The sequence below is a fragment of the Jatropha curcas genome, chromosome 5 (assembly GCF_041381405.1).
Source record: "Jatropha curcas cultivar XTBG-Jc1 chromosome 5, XTBG_Jcur_1.0, whole genome shotgun sequence".
Lineage (NCBI taxonomy): Eukaryota > Viridiplantae > Streptophyta > Magnoliopsida > Malpighiales > Euphorbiaceae > Jatropha > Jatropha curcas.
The window spans coordinates 29145859-29173319 of record NC_143155.1 but is presented as its reverse complement, the minus strand read 5'-3'; the positions used below and the strand labels follow the sequence as shown (position 1 = coordinate 29173319).

Sequence of the window (27461 nt, the reverse complement as noted above, 5' to 3'; positions counted from 1 at the left end):
GAGAAAAATAGTGAGGAGATTATTTTGGGGTGTTTTTGGGAAACACTTTGTGTGCCACTATTTTTGTATTACTCTCTTTGTACCTACTATTGGTTTAATAGTGGAAGAAATATTCGGAGTTTGTCCCGTGGACGTAGCCCTAAAAGAGTTGAGGGTGAACCACGTAAATTTCTGTGTGTCCCATTTCTATTATTCCGCTGCCGTAATTATTTTCTCTTAATTGGTTAAAAGGGCCCAACGAGTGGTATCAGAGCTGATGCCCAACAACTGGTATCAGAGTCGATATCCTAACATATATATAGGCAAGTAAGTAATATTTATTTCTCTAGTTTTGAAAATAATATAATTTGTTAGATCAAACATAATTTGATTATATGATCCATGTTCAGAATTGGACAAAAGAAACTAAAGAAGGGTTCAAAGATTCAAAATTAGAAGATCAATGCAACTACAGGTAAATCTTTGTAGCAAATATATTTTTATATTTGTTTCCATATGGTTTTTCATTTCTTGGACTAATCAAGTTCTGAAATTTAATTTCTTGAAGATATTTATATTTGTAGCACGACTTGCAACATAAAGGCCCTGCTGAGGAGATTTCTTATCGAGAACTCAAGGTTATAAGTTGATGAATACTGAGTTTCAAATAAGAAGATAAATTAAGGAGTTGAAAATTTTTATTTGCTCATATCTTCCTCCCCATTTTGATGCTTTCTTTTTGCAATGTGGTACAAATGTAGTTCCGTGCTGGAGTTGTTGCACTCATACCAGTTTATCATTTCACCTGAGTCAGTTATGGACAAGCTCTAATATCTTTTTGGGAATATTTGAGTGAATGAGGAATTGTAATTTAAAAATCTTCTAGATTAACCATGGACAATGTGTTGATGCTAACTGTGAATGAATATAAAATTGTTGTCTCACTAATATTATTAGCTTAATTTCTTTGCAGAATAATGCTGAGGCATACAGTTTAAATTCAAGAACTTTTAAAGGAAGTCCACCTTTTAACAACTGGCCATTGAAATCAATAGACTTGGAGGCCTTCTGCATTTTGAGGTAATATACTTGCAACCTCGGGTGTTCTGACCACAGCTTCACCATTTGTGCTGCTTACCCATTAGACTTTTGAGTTGGCGAGCTGGTCGTTTTTGTTTATGGACTCAACTAGCTATTGTCCTAACATTTGGTGGATCCTAATCCTACCCTTCTCCCAGTTAGGATTATTTTATGTTCGATCTTCAGTGATCGACTTGAGGCGCATGATGGTTGAACAGTGAATGAACGGAATCAGAGAACTCGGTTGTGGTGTTGTAATTGTAAACAAGGCTTGTATTTGTAGTTCAGTACTGTTTTATTTAGTTTGATGATAACTGCTGCTAATAAATCAAATGGTTACTAATTATTATGAGTTTCTATCTTTTTATGTCCTTTGTGGAATTATTATAACAATGTGGAATTCTTAATATGAAAAAGGACGCGTGAGACTTTAATTGTTATTTTAATATATTTGCAACCAAAGTATTAATATTTTTACGTACGCATGCTTGATCTTATCCGAAACGACTGGAAATTAATTGCGTCAATTGTCGTCTTTTTATGTAATATGTGGCTATGGTTCCACTTTCCGTCCGCCTCAATCCATGGAGCTAATTTTAAAGCTGTGGACCCCATTGCCTACCGCCTACTGGAGGCTTGTTAAGGTCTCCGGGTCAACGCAACTTGCACACTGCCATTTCCTTTGGATAAATAAAATATTGATAGATTAATCAGTGGTTGAGTTTTAATAAATAAACAAATAATGAAAAATATCTTGAGGAATATTTTAATATAGAATAATTTATCTTTATATAAAAAAGAATATCCATACAAAACGACATTCCCATCACATCAATCTGAGTTAAAGTAAAAAATTCTGTATAGTCAAGACAGTCCAATTAGCCTGTCCTATTAATTTATTTTCCTTAATTGTTTTGTGAAAAGTTAAAATTTATGTAGAGAGGTAACCATAAACTCCAACTTAAAATTAGTCTCATATATAAAAATGGTGTGAAAATATCCAGGGAAAAATAACAAAAAATAAAAGATTATTTATATTACTTTATTGAAATTAAATAATCCATTATTAATTTTTTTTAAAAAAAAATTAATCAAAAAAAAAATATATATATATATATATATATTTTAAATATGAGAATCAAAGCAACCAAAATTAAAGATTGGCAATTTTGTGGTAAAGTTTTTTTGACTAATAGTATAGTAGTATATTTATACACAGATACATATTAACTAGGGATAGAATAGAAATTATATTATAAAACATTATTTCTTCTGAAAAGAAAATGTGATATTTTAATTTTAAACAGCGACTATGTTTCAGTCTACTGTATTGGGAGGTAAGCGAATAACGTTCTTATGCTTTGGCATCAGTATCTTATTCTCACTGTAATATTCAAGTTTGGTTTAAGCTTTCTTTAGCTATAGCTATATAGAAGCTCTTATGGTAAAAGAACAACTTTCTTGCTAGTTGCTAATATAATATTCTTTCTCCCATAAAAGAAAAAGAAAAGAAAATGTGATGTGTTTATATTTGGCTATAAATGAAAAGGAGAAGTCAATTGTAAACATTTCTATGGGTCGTTGATAGTGATATATACAACTTGCAGTCTGCGTGTCAGGCAATAGAATTAGATCCAGAAAAAGAAAATACCAGCAGCAGAAGGCAGAAGCATGAAGTGGAAGAATGGGAAATCTTCACAGTTTCTTCCATTCGAGTTCTAGCTTTCTTAGACATTCAACAACGACACGTAGATGGCCGCTGAACAATAAAGATGCAACTACTAATTTTCTTGTCTTCTTTATCTTCTTCTTCCTCGTTGTCTTGGTGTTTGTTGGTTGTTTTAACACTGTAAGTTTTTCTACACGCAAGAACTTTCAGTGACTGACTATGCATATCCATTTCTTACATAATTTCTAATGATTTATGATGTTTTCCATTTCAGTCTTTGCTTAGTGTTTTTTCAATCTCAACAACCAAAAAGCCGGAATTTCTACTTAGACGTACTCCGACAAAACTCACACACAACTGTCCAAAACCCAACTCAACCATACAAAACCCACTAAATCCTGAGCGTCCATCAAGTAACTCCTGTCCAGAGTATTACCGATGGATTCATGAAGATCTACGGCCCTGGAGAGAGAAAGGAATCACAAAGGACATCATCGAACGGGCGAAAAGGACTGCGCATTTTAGGCTTGTGATTGTGGAGGGGAAAGCCTATGTAGAAAAGTATAGAAAATCGATACAGAGCAGAGATGAGTTCAGTTTGTGGGGAATAATGCAGCTTCTGAGGTTGTACCCTGGAAGATTGCCTGATTTGGAATTGATGTTTGATTGTGATGATAGGCCAGTTGTACCATCGGAGAAGTTCCAAGGCCCAAATGCCAGCCCACCTCCTTTGTTTCGATATTGTTCTGACGATCGCAGTTTGGATATTGTGTTTCCGGATTGGTCATTTTGGGGTTGGTAATGATTTCTTATTTACTTATTTTTTTTCTTTTAGTGATTTGTTTTTCTTTAAAAAAAAAAAAAAAACCAACTATATAATTATATAGTTGATAGTTTGTTGCTTATTGGTTAGGGCTGAGATCAATATAAGGCCATGGGACCATGTATTGAAGGACATAAGAAAAGGTAATAACAGGACCAAATGGAAGGATAGGGTACCCTATGCCTTTTGGAAAGGGAACCCATATGTTGATCCAGGAAGGCGAGACCTTCTCAAGTGCAATGTCTCTGACCAAAATGATTGGAACACTCGCTTATATATTCAGGTTATTATTTTTTCTTTTAAGAAAAAACATTTTTCAATTAACTCAACATTCTCCTGATCTTTGAATTTTAATTGTATGATTATTATATTTCAGGACTGGGTGCAACAATCTAAACAGGGCTATAACGAATCAAATCTTCAAGATCAATGCACCCATAGGTAAGGATAAATTAAATATAATTTGATAATTAATTTTTTTTTTTTTTAAAAAAAAAATTATTCTAAAACAGATACAAGATCTATATAGAAGGATGGGCTTGGTCTGTGAGCGAGAAATACATAATAGCATGCGATTCCATGAATTTGTACGTGAAGCCTCGTTATTATGATTTCTACATAAGAGAAATGGTCCCATTAAAGCATTACTGGCCTATCAGGGATGATGCCAAATGCAATTCTCTGAAGTTTGCAGTGGATTGGGGCAACAATCACACTCAACAGGTACATTTTTTTCGCCTTATAATCCTTCTCCGAAATAGCTCGGTTTAATGGTTAAGCGCAAGATTAGAATCCTGGAGTCAGCATTTTGGAGGGATTTTTAAACATAATCGCCTCCAGCCGAAAGGGATTATTCTCTTATTTAAGCATTAAACGATTTTGCAGGCTGAGGCAATAGGAAAAGCTGGAAGTAGCTTCATACACGAGGAATTAAAGATGGATTATGTGTATGATTATATGTTTCATCTGCTAAATGAATATGCAAAGCTCTTGAAATTTAAAGCTAGGATACCAAAAGGAGCAACGGAACTACGTCCGGAGAAAATGGAATGTCTAGCAAATGGTACGCATAAGAAGTTTATGGTTGAGTCTACAGTGGCGTGTCCCAGTCATAAAAATCCATGCAAAATGCCTCCTCCTTATGATCCTAAGGCTCTTACGGAATTTCTGGATAGAAAAGCTAAAGCAATTAGGCAAGTGGAGACGTGGGAAGATGAATATTTTCATAAATTTAAATAATATTTAGAAGCATTAAAAAAGAAGAAATGAAACAAATCCAATTATTCTACTGTATATGCATAAATGATAGGGTTAAATTAATAATTATGTTTCTATTTTATTTTATTTATTTTTCTCTTTATTTCATATATATATATATATATATATATATATATATATATATATATATATATATATAATTATTAGTATGTTCTACCCCTTACTTGAATCTTCTAATATAAATTTGGCGAAAATAGATAGAAATATTCAAGTTGTAGCAAATCATTGTGTTTGCTTCCAAAAATAATAATTTTCCAAAAAGGCAAAAAGAAAATGAAAAGTACGTATAATTGTTTTCTTTGTGCTTCTTTATCTTTGCATTATATATTTTTTTTAATTATTTGAACTTTTATGCTTTTCTTTCTTTTATGCCTAGAAAAAGAACAATTGTTAATCTTTCCTTTAAAAAATCAATTTTTTTTTATTTTTTTATAAATAAAATCAATTAGAAAAATTAATGGTGAATCCTAAATTCAAGAAATCTTTTACTCAGACTAAATTTAAATAATTTATTTATTTATTTAAATAACAAATAATTATTAAAGTTTGGTACTCAAAAAGATTATTGGAGAAACGATATCTTTTACTACAGGTTGTTGCTGTGCAGTTGCAGATTTTATCGTAACAATAATGAACTAATCTTATGTAATCAAATATTTATTTGGAGGGTAGAGGGATACAAAGACGTGGATGACTTTATTCCTAACTAGTAAAAATATTTGAGTTTTCAATTAATTAAATAAAGAAATCTTTATACTTTGACATTTTTCTTATATAAAAAATTTTTAGACAAAAATAATTATATTTGCCAAATTAATTATCTCCTCATTTGCAAAAATAAAAGACTTTTAACAAAAAAAAAAATATTTATGTGCAATTTTAAAAAATTTCTATTTTCATATGTTTGAATAAACTCATCGATCGAATCTATGAGTTGTGGCTAGTTGACAATACAGAACGGGCATATAGAAAGAGTTCTTGGATTGGATTCGCACTAAATACATCTACAGAGAAGGACGAAAAGCTTTAACTATGACTAAATTCCGAGCCGAATTAATCGGTACTTGGTAATAGGGTCCTGGTACCGATTGTGTATACAAAAAACAATCCATAAATCGAGTCGAGATAAATTTAATCTTTCAAGTCTACATTAATTAAATATAAAAAAATTGCTTGTGATAAAGATATGATTATCCACAAACTCCCCATAAACATCATTAATCGAAAAGTCTTTCTCGTGTCATATATATTTAATAATATTAGTGCAAGAAATGTGACTCTCTCCATAAAACCATACACCCATTCCGAACACGCAAAAAGGAGAAGCCAAGCCAACCCCAATTCTAGCTCCATGTTAATATCAATGGCCGATAAACTTGAAACGTTTCGAAACCTGTATGGAAACCAAATATCTAGTCATCTCTCCACCGCTTGTAGAGCTCTGAAGAGATTGGCTTCAGCAACTGTCTTCCTTTTCTTCATCCTCCTCGTTGTCGGTGTCTTCATACTCAGGATTGACGTTGTAAGTTTCTAATTCCAAGGTCTAGCTAAAATATCTCTATTCTTGAATTTTTCATCTCATAAACAACGATCATAAAACCAAATTATAGGGATTTCCTGTGTCATAAGCGGAGGAATACAAATCTTTAGCATTAGTGTTCCAACAAAAGAAGAGAACCTTTCGGTTTTCAATCTCGGAAAAAGATTAAAGAGCGAAAACTAGGATCTTTAATACTATTGAATTATTATTTTTTATGAAATTTCTTAATCTTTGAAATAAATATTTGATCACTAAATTATTATCGCATTTACTAAGAAACATTCATAATGTTGAATACTTGAGTTTCTTTTTTTTTTTTTCTTCTTCTTCTTCAAATTCTTATTCAACAGGCTTGAATATCGTTAGTTTTGACTATTCCAAATTACAATTATCTCTCAATTATTTTAAAATTGAAATAATTATATGCCATACAATATATAAAGTGTCTATTAATTATAGTTTTGACTATTCCAAAAGAGGCCTGAAAGCAACTCGCAACTCCATTTTTATGATTCTACAAAGTACAATTAAATTGTTTATAGTCATAATACCAACAACCATTCTTTCTGATTTGCTTTAAAAAATCAGGTTACAGATATTAGTTTGGTGGCGAGTTGCTCATGTAATGCCTGAGTCAACTCGAGTTCGAGCCCACCTCCCCTAATCTTTTTATTTGTTTAATTTCAGTCTGTTATTACCAAAAAGCCGAAAAGCTCAATTGAATTTCAGCTAAAGTGCCCCAAGAAAGGCATAGCAAAAACTTGTGATTCCAATTACACGGTGCCGTTTGAAACTCCTGCATTTTCAGATGCTAAATGTCCAGAATACTTCCGGTGGATCCACGAAGATCTACGGCCATGGAAGAGTAGCGGAATCTCCAGAGATACGCTGGAAACAGCTAGAAAATTTACAGATTTTAGGCTTGTGATTGTTCAAGGCAAGCTGTATGTGGAACAATATCAAAAGTCGTTTCAGACGAGAGATTTATTTACAATATGGGGATTTTTGCAGCTTCTGAGGTTGTACCCTGGCAGGGTACCAGACTTAGAGCTGATGTTTCGGTGTGGTGACATACCAATCATTCAAAAACGTAACCACCAAGGACCGAATGCCACGTTGCCTCCACCACTGTTTCAATATTGTGGCCACCGCGACGCATTGGACATCGTCTTCCCTGATTGGTCCTTTTGGGGTTGGTAATGCTTTACATTCATTTTTGGATTTTTACTATCTAGTACCCAAGGTTTGCACAAAATTATTAATTCGTCCTTTTGGGTTTATAAAAACTATGTAGTAAATTTGAGAGACTAAATAGTCTCATAGCATTATATCAATATCATATGAAATGTGAATGACCAAATATACAAAATATTTAACGGTGAAATTGATACTTAGATGACAAACTAAATAGTTTCATGAAATTAAATTTCAGGATGAATCATTGATTATTAAATAGTAGGGATGAGTTAATAATTTTAGTCAAACTTGAGTGACTAAATAGAAATTTTCATTTCATTTTCAAAAATTTCATTGGGTTGATTTTTTTAAAATAATATTAAGTTAAATTAATAACAATTTTTAAACTTATGTTTGTGTTATAGGGCTGAGACAAATATAAAACCATGGGAAAATACGTTAGAGGGAATAATAAAAGGAAGCAAGAAGATCAAGTGGAAGAATAGGGTACCCTACGCCTATTGGAAAGGGAACCCATACGTGACCTCAAACAGGGGAGACCTTATGAGGTGCAACGTCGCGGACAAGCATGATTGGAATGCTCGCCTTTATAGACAGGCTAGTAAAATATTACTCTCTCCATTTCTATATATTTATTATATTTTGAATGATTTTTTTAAAGGACTAAAATGTCCAATGTGATAAATATTTGAGAATCGAGATGTAAATAATAGTGATTTTCCTGTTCCATATGTACATTCAAATTCGATCCATTGCATATTTATATATCTATACTGTACCTCCAGGACTGGGCAAAAGAAAGAAAGGAAGGATATAACCATTCCAAATTAGAAGACCAATGCACCCACAGGTACACGATAAGATCATCTATGATTAATCAATGTCAATTTCAACATTTATTAAATTTGAAAGATTGTTTTGTTGTTGTTGTTGTTGTTTAAAAATCCTGGAGAAGGTATAAAATATATATAGAAGGAAGGGGATGGTCAGTGAGTCACAAGTATATATTAGCCTGTGATTCCATGACTTTGCTCATAAAACCTGAATTCTACGATTTCTTCATGAGAGGTATGGTTCCGATGCAGCACTATTGGCCTGTTAGAAACACAAACAAGTGCAGAGATATCAAGTTTGCCGTCGAATGGGGTAATAATCACCCTCGCCAGGTATATTTAACTTCCTGTCTCACAACAACGGCTTATTTCTATTTCCATAAAGATTAACTTAAAAGGTTTAAATATTGCATTATCAATAAGAATGATGGAATTGAAAAAAAATCCCATTCTCTGTTCTAAAATGATGAAGTTGAGGCTGTGATAAAATCTATCAGTTCCAGGATTATAATCTGACAGCGAAACAATGGAAATTTGACAAATACATTAATCCAATCGACTTCTAAATAAAAGCATTTGAATTCTTAACTCTCTCTCCATTTAGAAATTCTAATGTATTTTCTCCGTAATTACACAGGCACGAGCCATTGGGAAGGGAGGAAGCAAATTTATTAAGGAAAATCTGAAAATGGAGAACGTGTACGAATACATGTTTCATACGTTAACAGAGTATGCAAAACTCTTGAAATTTAGACCAAAAATACCAAAAGGAGGTGTTGAGATGTGCTTGGAGTCAACGGCATGCTCAAAAAATGGTGTATGGAGAAAATTCATGGTGGAGTCAATGATAAAGTCACCAAGCGATACACTTCCATGCTCTATGCCTCCTCCTTACGACCAACATTCCCTTCAAGCCATTTTTGACAGGAAAGAAAATATCACAACACAGGTGGTGATGTTGGAGAATGAATATTGGCAACGTTTGAACAAAAATCAAACGACACCTTTTTTCTTTTTTAATTAGGTGTGAGCATTTCACTGTTTTTATTTTCTTATTTGGTAGCCTCCAACTTTCCATATGTTCTTGCAAACTTCTAAATTTATATATGGAATGTAAAATTTTAGAATACCAATAAGGAAACATTTATTTTGTTAAAATGATAATATCCTGACCATTCATTCAGAAAAAAAATGATAAAATAAGAACGGTTTTTAAAAAATCTTTCATCGACGGGCTTAGTGTACGAGCTCATCTATATCCATATGTGCAATTTTATGAAACTGAGGACGTTACTTTAGGCCACGTTGAACATCCATTTCTCCAAGGGAAAAATGGAAGATTTGAAATAAATGGAAACATATGACTGGTACAAACTAAAAAGGAAAGTCCAACCAAAAATTTTATTTGTTGTACAATCAGTGTATCTAACTTTATCTGAATTTAACTTGTTTCTTATTATGTCCAATCTTGGAGGTTATTTATGAATTGCAATGGAGTCTAAATATGCAAATTCCAATGGCAGAAAAATCGGATGCAGATCTTGCAAACAATAAAACTCTTCATTCTTCAAAGGGTAGCCAGAATGCTAGCAAACCCGTTGTTTTTCTACTCTTCTTCTTCATCCTCTTGACTGGTGTTTTCATTTGTTGGATTTACGTTGTAAGTTACTGCAATCATTCCTCTTTTCAGATATATGTATTTTTTTTCTTTAAAAAAAATAGTCGTTCATTGATAAAATATTCGTCTTTTAACTAATTTAAATTCCGGTAATCCCTCCAATTGTAAAAAACATTTTCATTAACAAATATTTATAATTCAGTGGATGATTTTTGCGAAACCAGAGTTTTGATTCTTCGATAGCAGAATCGAAATTAAAAAGTTAGGGGAGACAGTAAAATTTTGAAAAATTTTTCATTATTTTATTTCTTGGTTTAATTTTCAGTTTATGACTACAACAAGAGGTCCTCTTCAGATGAATAGTTTTGTATCCAATATACTTAAAAGGCCTCAGCCTAAATGCACCAACAATAGCATGTCAACAAATTGCATAACCAATTATCAATCATCGACTGCTACGTGTCCAGACCACTTCCGGTGGATCCACGAAGATCTACGGCCCTGGAAGAGTTCTGGAATATCAAAAGAGATGGTGGAAAAAGCTAAAGAATCTGCAGATTTTAGGTTGGTGATTGTTAATGGCAAGATTTATGTGGAGAAGTATAATGACGCATTTCAGACGAGGGACGTGTTCACTATATGGGGCTTTTTGCAGCTTCTTATGTTTTACCCTGGCAAGGTACCAGACTTAGAGCTTATGTTTAATTGCGGTGACAGGCCGCAGATCTACAGAAACGACTACCAAGGATCCAATGCCACGTCGCTGCCGGTAATGTTTCAGTACTGTGGAACCAGAGGTGCACCGGTCGTTCTTTTCCCTGATTGGAGTTTCTGGGGTTGGTAATGCCTTGCTATATTTTCCTTTCCTAAAATGTCAATATTTTTATTTTTTTTCTTTTTAAGGAAAAAAAAAAAGTAAGGCTTAGAGGGTGTTTGATTTGATTTATAAATCAGTTAAATATGTTTTTTAATAGAAGATTTATATATCTTTTTGCAGGGCTGAAGTGAATATAAAACCATGGACAAGTATGCTGAAGGGCATAATAGAAGGCAGCAAGAGGATTAAGTGGAAGGATAGAATACCTTATGCCTACTGGAAAGGTAACCCTAATGTTAATCATGTCAGGTCCAATCTTATGCTCTGCAATGTCTCCAAGAAATATGACTGGAATGCCAGATTATATATACAGGCAAGTAAGTAATATTTATTTCTCTAGTTTTGAAAATAATATAATTTGTAAGATCAGAAACATAATTTGAGTATATGATCCATGTTCAGAATTGGACAAAAGAAACTAAAGAAGGGTTCAAAGATTCAAAATTAGAAGATCAATGCAACTACAGGTAAATCTTTGTAGCAAATATATTTTTATATTTGTTTCCATATGGTTTTTCATTTCTTGGACTAATCAAGTTCTGAAATTTAATTTCTCGAAGATATAAAATCTATGTTGAAGGATATGGATGGTCAGTGAGTGAAAAGTACATATTCGCCTGCGATTCAATGGTGCTGTTTGTAAAGCCCAAGTTCTACGATTTCTTCACAAGAAGCATGGCGCCAATGGAGCAATACTGGCCGATAATGCGTAAGTTAGGGAAACAGTGTGTAGATATTAAACGAGCAGTTCAATGGGGAAACAATCATACTCGCAAGGTACAACTATATCTCTGTCAAAACTATAAATTTTGATTAATTTAAGCTTTATTTCAGGGAATTTTTCTTGTTTCAGGCAAAGGAAATTGGTAAAGCCGGAAGCAGATTCATTCAGGAAAACCTGAAAATGAATTACATCTATGATTATATGTTTCATGTGCTAACTGAATATGCCAAACTCTTGCAATTCAAACCGAGTATACCGAAAGGGGGAATCGAGGTTCGTTCAGACACAATGGCACGATCTCAAACGGGTTTATGGAAGAAGTTCATGCTGGAGTCTATGGTGACGTCTCCCAGCGATACACTCCCATGTACTGTTGAAGGGCAGAACTAGATTTCTGAGGCTAGGGCTAAAAATAATACTAGTGGTATTTTTCTGCTACATTATTATTTCAGCCCATGGTCTCCCAATGAACCATAAAAAAAAAAAAAAAAAAAACTCCTAGTTTTCAAGCAATTTTCAGAAAAGAGAGTAAAAATTTCAGAGAATAATATTGGAAACAGCTGAATGTAAACTCCGATTGGCAATATCTTATAATATTTAGTGTTTTGATCAAGCTAATCACTATTTCTGTTAATTGAGAGAAAAACATAATTTGTTTGAAAAATTAAGAATCCAACAATACAACAATTCTGTTCCATTAATGACTCAAAAACTGAAATAGACACAATGATGAATTATAAGAAAAAGTAATTAAGGCAAGGAAAGGGCAGATAATAATAAAATATTTGTGAGTATCTTAAAATTCAGATAGCTCGGGCTTTGACAATGTCCAAGCTCATCTCACTTGGATCAGTTGCCTGCAACTCAAGTTGAATGCCATCCAATTCCCTCTTGAATCTGTCCTTTGAGCTCGCATAAAGCATCTTACTCCTCACCTTTGAGGTATCAGGTGCCCTGAAATATTTTTCATTTGCATAATAAGATAATATTTTCAAAATGGCCAAACAAAGACTTATTGCTTACCATGCAATGAAGAAAATCTTGCTTTTCTGGCAATTCTCATCAGTTGTAAAATCAAAATCAAAAACAGCATAACGGCACTCAGCAGGAGGCAGAGAATTAGTGAAATCCTCATAAGATTGGTTCGGACCGCCAACCTTCTCTACCATCACCTGTTGGTTGTTCTCATCAATTTTGAACACAATGAACCGATAATTCCTTTTCGCCTTTAGTTCCAGAAATTTGAGCTTGCACTCATCGTTCACTGCCATTCCAGATGCCGAATTCGACTACCACCACATTGTTAACATATACAAATACATTAGCTACCACTTAATTCATCCATTGTTACAGTAAGTGAAAAAGACAAATGAAAATTCGGAATTGACAGATTTGAGAGCATTACCATGTTGTCCTCCAATTAGAAACAGACCAATTGCAATGATAAAAGGAAAGCAGAAGAGACAAAAAAGCAGGTAGAAAAATGTTTAAGAAAGAGAACAGTAGAGACAGAGATGGCTGGTTTAATTTGGATAAGGCATTGAATGAAGAAAGAGAAGTAGAGAGAGAGAGAGAGAGAGAGTTTTGATTTGGGGTAAAAATATAAAGGTTGCTTCCTTAATTCTTATTAGGCTGATCACATCCACAATATACTTTGAAGTTACCACATTTTAGGGCATGTTAATGGTTAAAAATCTTGATTAGGCTGTTGCAATTTTGGCTTCAAATACATTTTTCACCGTTTGACCATTTTTCCAAATTTAGGATTTCTACAATCTCTGGTCTTCCCCATGCTTCGATAGTTAGTTGCTGATTGCTGACTCTATGTATTTGATTTTTTTTTTTTTTTTTTCAATTTTAATATCTGATTAGATATTTCTTGATGTGATATTATTCATAGTTCCAAACCTGTAATCTGCTTTTTCTTTGTGGAATTAGATGTATTTAATCACTTTATATCCTCTAAACATATAAAAATAAACCGCACTTAGTTAACACGTGTAACAAGTTCAGTAGTTTAATGTCTGATATAAATAAATTAATAATATTAATTATTTTAATTAAATATATGTAGACTAATATGAGTCAGCTTCACCCCCTACTTCCAAAATATCAGAACTTAGTTGTCAATGACGTTAGCATATAGTATATAATATTTATATGGAAAACTAAATAATTTTTGTTTTGGTATTTTAATGCTTCGATTCATATTTTATATGAATATTTTTTATTAACAATATTATCATTTATTCATATTTTATATGAATGAGTTTATCAGTAACAGTAAATTTTGCTATCATAATAATAGTATTGAAAGCCGTCCCGGATCCATAAAATTTTTCATGGGACTATGTACCAACGCTAAATAAAATATATTCAAGCTATATATTTTAGTTGAAGTATTTTTACAAATTCAATGGTAATTAAATTTATAATGTTGCTAGGTCAAGTGATCCCACTCACCATATAAATTCAATGGTGAGCAAATGTTTGTTTTGATTCAATCAAATCGAATCAGATGTGGAAGATATAAAACTGAACTTTCTAAGGTTTAAATCAAACTGAATCGAGGATGAGTATTAACCGAGCAACTCGGACTGGATTGCTCTTATTAGTTTTTGCCTTATTAATTTGGTTTTAAGTCCAAATGAGTAATTCTTGTATAATCGAGTCTGTCTAAATAATAATTTCGATTCAAATCAAATAAAACATTCAATCAAACTCCTTTTTGAGCGGTTATTGAAACTGAAATCGGTTGGTTCAGTTGGATGATTTACACACCCTACGTTGGAGGAAATTTAACAAATACGTTTTTTAAAAAATTTTACGTAGACCGAATTCACAACCCTTTTCATAGATCAAATCAATGAGAATAAGAGTTTTTATTGAAACGATGATATTTCTAATCATACAAATGATAAAATCAGAATACTTTTTAAAAAATATTTATTATAATTGATTTCGTTTATAAGTATAGCTATAAATCCGGTCTATATAAGTAATTTTTTATTTTTTTAAAAATAGTGGATGGAGGAGCTTACACCTCATCCTTGGAACAAGTCTTGTTTGGCTTCATAATTGGCTGTTAATTTAAATAATAATAGAAAAAAAAGATTTGTTAGGTTTGATGTCGCATTCATAGATAAATATTCATAAATTCTTAATTTGCATCGCAAGCATAGAGGTTAGGTAGCAAAAAGGGTTTAAAAGGATAATTACACAAGTTCTTTGAAGTTTTGATTAGCAATTAAGCATTTTTTGACTTGCTTGGATATTCGTTTCCTGTGGAGCTTTAATTGTTTTCCTTGGAAACGATATGTATGCAATTTTTTTTTTTTTAATTTTTTCATTCTAAAAAGAGTATATATATATATATATATATTTTTTTTTTTTTCTTGATTTTTACGGCGCCTCATAGGGAAAGATGTGACGTCAAAATCCAAAACCAGAGGCGCATCATTAGATGCTTTTTAGGAGAAAAGCATATGCCCTGAATGGAAAAGGGTAAAATTGAAAAATCCCTAGCAAGAGGATTAAAATAGGAAGTACCCTTTGGTGGGGCTTCTGTCGGATGACACGTCTAGTCTGGTTCGTTTTCGGTTTACCATTTGGGCGTGAATGGAAAACTTTACCTTCCGTATTACTTAATCAAAACTTCAAAACAAACAGGCCTCAAAATACGGTCAAGTGTCAACTATTAAATTATCTACATAATAAATGAATTTCTTAAAATCTTTAGTTAAAAAATAAGTACATATGTTGAAATGATTTTTTTTTTATCTATATTAAAATAAACTTAAAATTATAAAAAGGAATAAAATCATATTTGGTTTTATTATGTGATTTTATTTTTTTATAAAATAAATATTGTCCTTGGAAAAATAAAAAAAAAAAAAAATCTGAAATTGTGGTGTGTGTGTGTGTGCGTGTGATGCTTAGCAGATGCCAATGTGACATTGCCAACTGCCACTAAGTGTACCAAAATCTGTCGTTTCATTCTCGGTTTTCATGTGCCTCTTTCTTTCCACTAATTGTTTTATTTTTTATTTTTACCACTAACGATGCCGCTAGAGTTTGAAGGACTTGCCCTTTCGCAATAATTGAATTCTTCCCCATCCTTTTAAAAGATATTTTTCAATAAATATATAGATTTTTCTATGAATTTTGATCACTTCATGTACTTCTTATAAGATCCAAATTTTAATTTATTATTTTATTATTATAACCCTTTTCTGGAAATGAGAGGCATTATGGTCATATAAAAAAAATATTTTTTTTGTTAAAAAAATGATAAGGATAGCCTTTACTCTATTTTTTTATTTTAATTTTACTTAAAAACAAACTATTTTGACCTAATTTACATTTGACACAATTTTTATTATAATCAATTAAAATATCTAAAATTCCTTCAGTAAATTCGTGTGATGGGTAAAATAAATATAAAAGTATTTTAAATATTTTAATCCACTGTAATAAAAGTTGTATCGTATCTTGGTTTAGCATGTGTTTGAGGACATGGCTTAAAATTTTAAACTTCAAATTATTAATTTTTATTTATTTATTTTTGTGAACAGAAATGGTTAAGGATAGGCATATGAAAAAACGGGATTGCCTTGTGATTCTTTGAACAACTCATTCTTTACCGTTGTTAATTAAAACAAAATAAAAAAGGACAAAAATATGGAAAGCCTGCCCATAAAAATGCAACAAACCAAACAAATCGTCCCACGTGTCGAGATTATGCGACGACTAATGTAGTGGACCGCACCGTGGTAAAAGAATAATAATAAAAAAATTTCACATTTTCGTAGTATTATCTATCGTATATCAGTAGACAGTAATCAGGTTGCTGGAAGCAAGCAAGAAAACGAAACGGAAACAAGTAACAAGACGACTCGACTTGACTACTGCATCTTTCTTTACTGTGTACTCTCTTTATAATTTGTATATATTTTTCTTCGTCAATGAAAAACCGAACATTTAACTCGTTTTCGACGACTCCGTCTCTTTCCTTTCTCTTTCCAAAATTTCCCTATCTCTCTCTCTCTCTGCGAATCATCGCATGAACCATCCGTAAATTCTCAACGTTCATTTCATTTCATTTTTTTCATCTCTCTACCAATTCTTCTCCTTTAAGACTCTTGTTTTTTGGTCCGAAATACCTCACCGTGTACCTTTCCTCACCTTCTCAACTCTACTCTTCAAGCTTAGAAAGAGGTGAGTTGGGTCTTTCTTTTGGTTAATTTTTGGTTTGTTAATTTCTTGATGTGCTTCTTGGGTTTCATCGGCTTTAAACGAATGCTGTTATGTGTTTGCTCCATGCTTAATACCCGATATGGGTTTTTTGAGCAATGATTTTTTTTGATCGTTGAAGGAATTTGAGAAATTTGGGTTTTTTTTATTAAGTTCAGTGCACAATGCTTGTTTCTTCTTTTTTTTTTTTTTCGGCCTATTTCTAAAATGAAAAATTTTTCTGTTTGTTTGGAAAGAAAAAATTTGCAATTTTTTTCCCCTTTGACGGAATAGCGTAGTTGGCTTTAATATAAATTTTTTGGTGAGTACGCTTTAACTTAAATTTAATGAGTATAAAGTAAGGTACTCTAATAAATGAAGCCTCTTTATATTTTTTTTTCTGGGTAAATTTGCACATTTTTTCCGTTTTCTTTTTGAAATTGCAATAAATAAAAGCAAAAATGGAAAAAAAATCCAGATAAGGGACATCCGTCTGGTGGCCCTGAATATTGTCAAAGCTGTGTTGATTCCGAGATATTCATGTCCTCCTTTTTGGTTATTGAGAATATGGAAAAGGAAATTAAAAAATTCCATTGGTAAATTATACTTGGAATCTAGATAAGCAAAAGGACTTGACGCCTTTTCCATCCTTCCCTTTTTTTTGTGATTCATTATTGTGAGTAATAATTAGAAGCTGAAGCCTTGAAACTTTCTGAGGGAATCTGCCCTTTTCTTTTTCTTTTTAATTTTTACTTGCTGGGAAAAGTCCATCTTTTTAAAAGTGGAACTAATTGTGTCTGATTGTTTCTTATAGCTTGAAGCTTGAGATTGGTTTTTCCGTATGCTATGTAATGTTTCATTACAGTTTCCGCTGAAATAATTGTTGGTTGTGATATATTGACCTCAAATTTTCTTCATATAGATGCATATATTGTTAATGTTCAGTTCTTATTTTACTGCGTTTGTCCTGTTTTTCATTTGAAGTCTTCCTACTTTCTGTTTTCATTTTTCTTTAGCAGCCAGAAGGTTTTTAGGATTGAACTGTTTATTTTTTTCCTCCATTTCAGGTATTTGCTTGTTTCCTGACAATTTCTGCAAGGAGCTGCTTATCATTCTCCCTCATTAGTGATCTTTATTTATTTGGTAAAATAAATTTCAATGAGTAATCTCAAGCTAGGAGTGGAAGTTGTGAGTGCCCATGACCTTATGCCCAAAGATGGGCAGGGTTCAGCTAGTGCATTTGTGGAGCTTCATTTTGATCATCAGAAATTTCGCACTACTATTAAAGAGAAAGATCTCAATCCGGTTTGGAATGAGAACTTCTATTTCAACGTATCTGATCCAAACAACCTATCCAACCTCACTCTTGAAGCATATGTTTATAACCATACTAAAGAAAACAATTCCAAATCTTTCCTCGGCAAGGTTCGCCTCACTGGGACATCATTTGTCCCCTACTCCGATGCTGTTGTTTTGCATTACCCTCTGGAAAAACGGGGCATTTTTTCTCGCGTCAAAGGAGAGCTTGGTCTGAAAGTGTTTGTAACTGATAATCCTGCAATAAGATCCTCAAACCCACTTCCTGCAATGGAGTCCTCTGTTTTTACAGATTCGCGTTCAACCCAAGCTCAAGCACCAGAGCAAAAGATTGCAGACTCAGTCTCTAAACTGTTCACTGGTGACAAGAATGAGTCCAGGCATACATTTCATCACCTTCCAAACTCTGGCCAGCCACAGCCGCAGCCACAGCCAGTGCCACAGCAACAACCAATGTCACAGCAATTTGTCTCTGCAGCAGCAGCAGCTGTCCCGCAATCAATGAACTATGGGACTCATGAGATGAGATCTGAACCTCAGGGCCCAAAAATTGTTCGCATGTTCTCTGATTCATCATCACAACCTGCTGATTATGCCCTCAAAGAGACTAGTCCTTTCCTTGGAGGGGGACAAATCGTTGGAGGACGAGTCATTCGTGGGGACAGGATGACCAGTACTTATGATCTTGTTGAACAAATGAGGTACCTTTTTGTACGAGTTGTAAAAGCTCGTGATCTTCCCACCATGGATGTGACAGGGAGCCTTGACCCTTACGTTGAAGTAAGAGTTGGGAACTACAAAGGAATTACAAAATACTTTGAGAAGCAGCAAAATCCCGAGTGGAATGAAGTTTTTGCCTTTGCAAGGGAGAGAATGCAATCATCTGTGCTGGAAGTTGTAGTCAAGGATAAGGATCTGGTGAAAGATGATTTTGTTGGGATTGTAAGATTTGACATGAACGAGATTCCGACACGGGTTCCGCCTGATAGCCCACTGGCGCCAGAATGGTATAGGCTTGAAGACAAGAAAGGAGATAAAGTAAAAGGAGAGCTGATGCTTGCTGTCTGGTACGGTACTCAAGCTGACGAGGCATTTCCTGATGCTTGGCACTCTGATGCAGTTACTCCCACTGATAGTTCCTCTTCCTCCGCTATCTCTACACATATACGCTCAAAAGTTTACCATTCTCCAAGGTTATGGTATGTCCGTGTTAATGTGATTGAGGCGCAAGACCTGGTTCTTTCTGATAGGAATCGGTTCCCAGATGCTTATATTAAGGTACAGATTGGTAACCAGGTCTTGAAAACAAAGACTGTCCAAACTCGAACAATGAACCCAGTATGGAATGAGGATTTAATGTTCGTTGCTGCTGAGCCCTTTGAAGATCATTTGATTCTTTCAGTTGAAGATCGTGTTGGCCCAAACAAAGATGAGAGCATTGGCAAGGTTGTTATACCATTGAACTCTGTTGAAAGGCGTGCTGATGATCGAATTATTCGTAGCCGGTGGTTCAACCTTGAAAAGTCCATTTCAGCTGCCATGGATGAGCATCAGGCTAAGAAAGATAAGTTCTCTAGTAGGCTTCATCTCCGTATTGTTCTTGATGGAGGTTACCATGTGCTTGATGAATCAACTCATCACAGTAGCGATCTTCGACCAACAGCAAAGCAGCTGTGGAAGCCATCAATAGGAGTCTTGGAGCTTGGTGTTCTAAATGCTGATGGACTCCACCCGATGAAAACAAGGGAAGGAAAAGGTACATCAGATACATACTGTGTAGCTAAGTATGGTCACAAATGGATTCGTACTAGAACCATAATCAACAGCCTTAGTCCGAAATACAATGAACAGTACACTTGGGAGGTGTATGATACTGCAACAGTTCTTACTGTGGGAGTCTTTGACAACAGCCAAATTGGTGGTTCAAATGGTAACAAGGATGTCAAAATTGGTAAGGTTCGGATACGCCTCTCTACTCTAGAAACTGGCCGGGTTTATACACACTCTTATCCACTGTTAGTACTTCACCCTTCTGGTGTCAAGAAGATGGGAGAAATACATCTGGCAATACGATTTTCATCCGCATCATTGGCAAACATGATGTTTCTATACTCGCGTCCCCTTTTGCCAAAGATGCATTATGTCAGGCCATTGACTGTGATGCAGCAGGACATGTTGCGCCACCAAGCAGTCAATATAGTGGCTGCTCGGCTTAGTCGGGCAGAACCTCCTCTTAGGAGAGAAGTAGTTGAATACATGTCCGATGCAGACTCTCATCTCTGGAGCATGAGGCGCAGCAAAGCAAACTTCTTCAGGCTGATGTCAGTTTTCTCTGGATTATTTGCTGTTGGGAAATGGTTTGGTGAAGTATGCATGTGGAGAAACCCAATCACTACTGTGCTAGTACACCTCCTCTTCGTGATGCTTGTCTGCTTTCCAGAACTAATTCTGCCAACTGTGTTTCTATATATGTTTTTAATAGGGCTTTGGAATTATCGGTTCCGACCAAGATACCCTCCACACATGAATACAAGAATTTCATGTGCAGATGCTGTGCACCCTGATGAGCTTGATGAAGAGTTTGATACATTTCCAACAACCCGGAGCGCAGAGATAGTCCGTATGAGGTATGATCGGCTAAGGAGTGTGGCTGGGAGGATCCAGACTGTGGTGGGTGATATGGCTACTCAAGGAGAGAGGATTCAGTCACTACTAAGTTGGCGGGATCCTCGGGCTACAGCTATATTTGTGACATTTTGTCTAGTGGCTGCCATTGTATTGTATGCAACACCCTTCCAGGTGCTAGCTCTTGTGGGAGGATTTTACCATATGAGGCATCCTAGATTCCGGCATAGGACACCCTCAGCACCAATTAATTTCTTCCGTCGACTGCCAGCTAGGACTGATAGCATGTTGTGAATAGGTAAATGGAGTTTTGTTTTGTATCAGATTCTGGTTTTGTTTGGTGATGCATCTAAAGCTTTGCCGTGTCTTGTTATTTTCTGTTTGATGTGTCCTCCCATCCAAACGTATACATACATATTGATAAATTAAAGTTAAATGGTAGAGATTTGGTATTTCAATGTTGATATCATTCAACAAAAGAATGGGTGCTTGTTATTTTCATAGTCCTGTAAAAGGTAGTGCTGTGTGGTTCCATAATTCTGATGGCTCGATATTTTGTGCCAGCAATGGCAGATCTCAGTTAAAACGTTTTGACAAACAGTATACACCTGCTAAACAGTAAATTACATCGGAAATCATAGTTATAGATATGTATGTATTAATTAATTAAGCATCAGAGCAACATATATCGGTCTCACATTTTCCGGTTCGGAAATGCCTAAGGCTTCCTACATTTTCCGGATCAGAAATGCCTAGGGCTTTTCAAAGTGCCGGTGAAGCATCAACAACATTGTTTTGGCAAGGAGGTTGAAAATCATATTCAGAATCACATTCCAGGGTAGAGTCAAACTCATCAACTATTTTAGCTTTAACAGTCTTTCTATTGTCATATATTGTAATATAGTCCAAACATCTTTTTTTGTTAACAAACCACCTGTGGAAAGAGCTACCACCCAGATGATAGTTATCACATTCAGATGGGCTACTACCATCGCCGCCTGATGCAGAACTGTTCGATGTTAGTGTTGCTTTTGTATGACCAGTAACTGGCCGTGAACATTTATAGGTTGTGTGAAGTTCACCATTTACACAACAATCAGACTCGTATTCTTGGTTGCATTGCCCTGGAGGAGGCTTTTTGCCCCTTATCTGCCACTAGGCTTGCAAATTTGAGATTCTGTAGATTTGTGGATATAAAAGATTAAAATATTTAATAAATTGTGAAAATTAGGGTACGAAACCATCTTATTTAAGTAAATTTATGTAGAAGGTACTAATTATTGTTAAAAGGGAAAGATTTACTAAAGTGCTAGGGTAAGCAAGTCTTATCCCTCCAGAGATACTAATTATTTTTGTAGAATGTATATAATGGCATAAAATTCTGTAACAAAACCCAAAAATTTGCAGATTTCAATGACCAGACAGATTAATTAACGACACATTCAATTTTTGAGAAGAGAACTGTAAACAATAATACTGCCTACTAATAATTTCAAATCAACATTGAATATCTTTCTCTCAAGAACTGATCATCGAGTTAAATTCACGAGAATTGAAATATCTAACTAGTTGTCATTAAGCTGCAAAATGAGTACAATCCATGGTCTGTTAAAGGTTAAATGCCTTCCGCTCATAATCAGCTGACTTCGATCTTCATCACTGGACTTCAGAAGATGAGATTCAAAGTGGTGCTGATACAGTGGAATATATATACATTGCCCTTGAAACAATTAATAGAAAATTTATCATCCGCGCATCAAGTCAATGTCTACATGCGTGTTGCGCATATCCATAGACTGTGAACCAGGCCATAAACCCACTGAAGATGTTGGAGGAAGGTTCTGGCTGGGTTGAACACTAGTTGGAGTTATTGGATTCTCAACCGTCTGATGATCCAGGTCTCTGGCACCATCTGGACCTTCTCCTTTCTTATTCTTTGTCTTTGAACCACCCCATATGAAACTTCCTACTATCACCTGAGCATGTGCATCAATAAGTAAATCATTGTAGAAGACAACTAGAGCGTGTCAACTTGTACTTCAGTTCCAAATTAAATATGTAACTATGCCAAATAGCTGAATACTTAGGTTCACAATGTACTCTTGCCAACTGAAATAGCATTAGACTATCTTAGCATTCACATAACAGGGATGCTATATTCACTTGTTCTTGTCATCAACAGGTTTTATGAATAATTCGATTCAAACAGATGATGATCATTTATGTAAAGCACAGAATACAATAGAGTCTGGTAAAAGCAAGAAGTTACCTGAACAGGGCTTGCTGCAATGAGCACCCCTCCTACGCCTCCGCCAATAACACGACCATCAGGACTAGCAAGAGAGACACTCAAACCACCAGTTCGATTACGGGAGCCACCATTGCTAGTGACCAAGTAAGACCCCGATAAGCACAATATCTCAAAGCGCCCCTACAGAACAAAGCAAAACAATTTCGAGCCGAACTGACCAGATATGCACAAATGCTAGATAAGAATGTCTAAAGCCAAGGAAGGCCTAAAAGTCAAGGGAGCTACTTCCAAACTTCTCATTGAATAGCTGAGGATAGTTTTACCAAAAGAGTTAGTTTAGAGGTAAAGCTTGGGTTAATGTTATTTTGATGTTCAAAATGTAAACAAAATATTATTAGCAACATCTAAAACTGAGAACCAACCCAAAGAAAAAAGACCATGTGTTACCTCATAAGTAACGGTGCCTCCAGAAGTTGATGGCTGACGAAGAGTCACAGTAGAGACAGCACCATTTGCTGACAAGATGCATATAGCTCTTGGCCCTTGCTGTGAGAATGACATTATTTTCGTTGCAATGTCCTATGCAAGAAGTTGAGCAATTTCAATACAAAAGAAAAGTATAACCAGCAAACCAGGACATACTACAAACTGATGACTCTCACAGGTCCAAACTAAAACTAAGAAGCATAACAGGGCCAAACCAAGTACTGCTTTCATTTGTCAGTCCTTCCTTTTAAACTATCTGTTTGTCTATTTTCTATTAATGGCACTATTACATTTTTCTCCTGTACATTATTCTGGTTAATTTAGCATATACCATTCAAAGAAAGTTCACAAATGAAAATGCCACCAAGCACGGGGAGATCCCATTAGTGATTTGTTAGTTTGGACGCAAAAACTCTTCAACTTCAAGCAAGTGGTCCTAAAGTTCAAATCTTGGGTACCCTTATTCCTATAATTTAATGCTCTATACTTAGGCACATCACGTTTATTAGAATAGTTTTGACACGAAGTCAAAGAATACAGTGTACTGCAGCCACTCAGTATGTTCACATCATATGATTCATATCTTCCCAGCATAATAAATTATATAGAAGGATCAGTTTTTTTATATAATAATTATTTTCTACTTGCATTTAGATTATAATGGCAGATTTTTAAGATAAAACAGCATACTTCTCCTACTGCAATAGTGATGATATGTGGAGTAAAACCCATCCCAGCTGAACCAGACAGCCATTCACCTAGCAAAACAATTACAATTTGCATTATCAAACACCAACAAGTAAAGAGCATAAAGAAGATTTTTCTACTCAGATTACAAGTCTAAGATAAATCTACCAATACATGGTGTCATTAGTCTTGCTCTTAACCAATTACAACACAAGATAGGCCCACCGATACACGGTCCCATTTAACAGGGTAGAGTTATGCTATTAAAAAGTGAAAAAAGGTAAGAAATTTTGAAACTATCAAAAAGCAAACACTTCTATTAGGTATTAAGGCCAGCAGAATCTGCATTTGTTTAACCAACAGAATAAAAAATTAAATACTAAAAAATGTATAGGCTTGTCAACATAGCTTCTCATTAGCGTTTTATCTTATTAATGGCTCACTAGACTCGACATTGCTAATTTCTACTTAAATATTCTTTGCAGTTGACAAAAGGTTGAGCTATTAAAGTTAGCATAAAGCTATAAACCTATTTATTCTGCCTAGAAATATACAGTCAACCTATCTAGCAGATTTTAGGTTCTATTTAAGGAATTTTGCCCCTGGCTTCTTGAAAAATTAGTTACTGCATATCCTGGCATTTTCAATTGCAATATACACATTCTTCCCACCTTATAGAGGTACTTAAAGCAGATGTTGGAATGATTAGCGAGCAAATAAATCATCTAGTTAAGATTAGAAAAAAAGATAAGTTGACATTGGAAAAGAAGCATCAAAATGCTTGAGTAAATTTTAGCTAAAAATCTGCACTTAATAAGAGGTTATCTGTCAGAATGCAATAATATATCCATTAAGCTTTAACGAGTCCAATCAGATTCAGTGAATTCATTATATTCTATTTAAATATATTACGAACGCAATTCTGCCAAAGAAACCTTACCAAGCGAAGCTAATTGTTGTTTCCTCCCAGTCCCAGGTGGCCGCCCTCGACCCCGTTTCTGGGTTGGGATTATTGTACCAGGATGAGTAGACAATGAGGGAGATAATGCCAGTGATACAGTCCCATCCGGTCCATATTTTCTTGGCCTTCCCCTTTTCCTTTTCACATGCTCACCAGGCGGTGGCATCCCAGATGGTGCACCCATATTAACACCATGAGTTGGGATGGCTGTTGAAGTTTCTATTGGTAATGTAGATCCAATTGTATTGGCTCCAACATTAGATTGAAATGATACATTTGTATTAGTTAAAGGATTGATGCCTGACGATACACTTAAACCAGACTGTGTTCCAGAACCAGGCATCCCTCTTTGCATGTAGAATGACGCAGAGCCAGATATCGCCATAGCATCCCTTCGATCCATGCATTTACTATACTCAACAGTGTCTCTTAAGCAAATTTGGACCCGATTTTCAACAAATTGCAATATTTAGATTTTCCTATCTTCTTTACAGTTCGGTTCAGTGTCGAACTCCACCAAAATGCACGAATTTAAAACAATGTTACTCTTAGACCCTCTTTTCACAATAAAGAAGGATTCTTTTCTAAGGATATATGAATCAAAATCTTGAACGAATATGAAAGGCGTGAAAAACACATATAAGTTTCACATTCTAAAGATGAAAAATGTGCTTCAAGAAGCCAAGCAAAGCTCAAAAAGACACATTGTTCAAGAATGGGGCACAAGAGGACCCTCAAGATCACAGTCAAAGTAGCGCGAGAGGATTTTGAAGTCTAGAGATATGAAAATAAAAAAAAATAAAAAATAAAAAAAGAGGAAACAACTCCTAGATTCGAAGAAACTTCAAAGTTAAAGCTAAACTGTCAGTAAAATACTAAAACTAATTAGATTTGAAAAGAAGTATACAAATTAGAAAGATAAACAGATGCAACAGAATCAAAGAAAAATTCAGGAATCGTAAGGAAGCAATAGAAATAAAAGAGGAGAAATCTAAAGAGCTAGGAAGTTAAAGGAAAAGACAAAAATGCAAGCTATTTTTACAGCTTACCAAACCAAAATCACAAGAAACAAGAAGAAAGACTTGATATCGAAGATAAACAACTGAAACAGGTCCACAATCTCACCAACCCATCACTCATAAACCTTAAACACCAAGCATCTTATAAGCCAACAGCAAGCCTCGAAGACCAACACAAATTCAAACCAAAATTTGGAGTCAATGCCACCAAAGAACTAAAACCCAGTTCTGAAAGCACACCGCACGAGTTTGAAGTTGAAAGGCAACCCTCCTTCTCTCTCTTTCGAAGAAATAACAAGTCTAAAAGCGAGTAATAACTCAAGAGTAATGAAGGGTGGGTTAAAAGTCGAACGCTTTTCAACTCTCTCTCTCTCTCTCTCTCTCTCTCTCTCAAAAGCCAGAAGAAGGAAGAGGATTGAAATGAGCTTGGAGAGAGGAAGTAAAAGTCGAACAGTTTTGTTCAGAATCAAGGCAGAAATTGAGAATGGTAGAGAAGGAGAGAGAGGGAGGGGGCCAGAAGGGTAATGAAGCGAAGTAATTACTTACTACAAAAAAGCTCTTTGACACAAGTCCTTATCGCGATGCATATTTCTAGAGTACACATTTCTCTCTCTTCCTCTCTTTTTTTTTTTTTTTTTTTTTTCCCTTCTCTACCTCTCTCTGTACTGTATGCCACAATAAAGCTGTTTATCTTTCTCTCTCTATCTCTATTATGTACATAATAAAGCAACTTGAAAGCTTTATCTTTCTTCTCCTACGAGTGATGATGATTTACTTTACTGAGTTCTTAAAGAGAGAAGGCTCTCTATACAAACAAACAAAAACTTGAACAGAAAAAAGCGCCTCTTTCTTGGTGGATAATACTGAATTTTTCTTTTTTTTTTTCTTTTTGAAAATTAATGAAAATACGGCCGACTCTGTATCTGTATCAGCTTATGTCACTACCTTCTGTCCTACGATCACCTACGGCGCGTGAAAATTGCTTCATTCTACTATCAAATTCTTATAAAATTGTAAAAAATATTCATAAACCACATAAAAAATAATAATAATGAAAAAGGTACTGTATGTCACGTTTCTAATTTCAATTTTTAGTCTTTTATTTAAATCAAAATTTAGCATTATTGAGGTATATTCTGTTGTCTTTTAGTAGTACATAAAACTAGGCTATAAATCGTAATAGATGTCTAAGAATTATTTTATAAATTCACCAAAAGAATTGGGAGAAAATATAATTATTTAAAATTAGTTTGGTTCATTATAAT

At 34.4% G+C, this 27461-nt stretch overlaps 6 protein-coding genes, 1 long non-coding RNA gene and 1 pseudogene across 9 annotated transcripts; 5 read left to right on the top strand and 3 right to left on the bottom strand.

Annotated features, from left to right (window-relative positions):
• Positions 1-424: 424 nt before the first annotated feature.
• LOC149496555 (uncharacterized) lies at positions 425-1411 on the top strand. The gene is made up of 2 exons (XR_016321003.1): positions 425-617; positions 953-1411. It is a non-coding gene; the product is annotated as an uncharacterized LOC149496555 (long non-coding RNA).
• Positions 1412-2492: 1081 nt separating this feature from the next.
• On the top strand, positions 2493-4895 carry LOC105643007 (uncharacterized). Its single transcript, XM_012228032.4, has 6 exons — positions 2493-2908; positions 3003-3526; positions 3642-3834; positions 3928-3992; positions 4064-4274; positions 4437-4895. The coding sequence occupies exons 1-6, from the start codon at positions 2744-2746 to the stop codon at positions 4788-4790; spliced, it is 1512 nt and encodes a 503-aa protein (XP_012083422.1). The 5' UTR covers positions 2493-2743; the 3' UTR covers positions 4791-4895.
• A 1198-nt stretch (positions 4896-6093) lies between these two features.
• LOC105643006 (uncharacterized) lies at positions 6094-9557 on the top strand. 3 transcript variants are annotated; one of them, XM_037640890.2, is made up of 6 exons: positions 6094-6351; positions 7057-7565; positions 7971-8163; positions 8352-8416; positions 8652-8732; positions 9037-9236. In XM_037640890.2, the coding sequence occupies exons 1-6, from the start codon at positions 6181-6183 to the stop codon at positions 9083-9085; spliced, it is 1068 nt and encodes a 355-aa protein (XP_037496818.1). In that variant the 5' UTR covers positions 6094-6180; the 3' UTR covers positions 9086-9236. The 3 variants fall into 3 exon arrangements, with proteins under 3 accessions (XP_037496818.1, XP_089578268.1, XP_089578269.1); XM_089722142.1 differs by having other exon boundaries at positions 6096-6351; positions 8519-8732; positions 9037-9557; XM_089722143.1 differs by having other exon boundaries at positions 6097-6351; positions 8522-8732; positions 9037-9557.
• Positions 9558-9911: 354 nt separating this feature from the next.
• Positions 9912-12177, top strand: LOC105643004 (uncharacterized). Its single transcript, XM_089721953.1, has 6 exons — positions 9912-10059; positions 10343-10857; positions 11015-11207; positions 11297-11361; positions 11455-11671; positions 11748-12177. The coding sequence occupies exons 1-6, from the start codon at positions 9916-9918 to the stop codon at positions 12006-12008; spliced, it is 1395 nt and encodes a 464-aa protein (XP_089578079.1). The 5' UTR covers positions 9912-9915; the 3' UTR covers positions 12009-12177.
• Positions 12178-12289: 112 nt separating this feature from the next.
• On the bottom strand, positions 12290-13305 carry ADF11 (actin depolymerizing factor 11). The gene is made up of 3 exons (XM_012228028.4): positions 13024-13305; positions 12642-12907; positions 12290-12572 (listed from the first exon to the last, which is right to left on the bottom strand). The coding sequence occupies exons 1-3, from the start codon at positions 13024-13026 to the stop codon at positions 12422-12424; spliced, it is 420 nt and encodes a 139-aa protein (XP_012083418.2). The 5' UTR covers positions 13027-13305; the 3' UTR covers positions 12290-12421.
• A 3220-nt stretch (positions 13306-16525) lies between these two features.
• Positions 16526-21250, top strand: LOC105643002 (multiple C2 domain and transmembrane region protein 5). The gene is made up of 2 exons (XM_012228027.4): positions 16526-16835; positions 17918-21250. The coding sequence occupies exon 2, from the start codon at positions 18009-18011 to the stop codon at positions 21084-21086; it is 3078 nt and encodes a 1025-aa protein (XP_012083417.1). The 5' UTR covers positions 16526-16835; positions 17918-18008; the 3' UTR covers positions 21087-21250.
• Positions 21251-21438: 188 nt separating this feature from the next.
• On the bottom strand, positions 21439-22203 carry LOC149496554 (kiwellin-1 pseudogene; annotated as a pseudogene).
• Positions 22204-22344: 141 nt separating this feature from the next.
• LOC105643001 (AT-hook motif nuclear-localized protein 11) lies at positions 22345-26942 on the bottom strand. Its single transcript, XM_012228026.4, has 5 exons — positions 25157-26942; positions 24220-24287; positions 23491-23622; positions 23062-23223; positions 22345-22768 (listed from the first exon to the last, which is right to left on the bottom strand). Exons 1-5 carry the CDS (start codon positions 25578-25580, stop codon positions 22538-22540), a joined length of 1017 nt encoding a protein of 338 aa, XP_012083416.1. The 5' UTR covers positions 25581-26942; the 3' UTR covers positions 22345-22537.
• Positions 26943-27461: the final 519 nt, after the last annotated feature.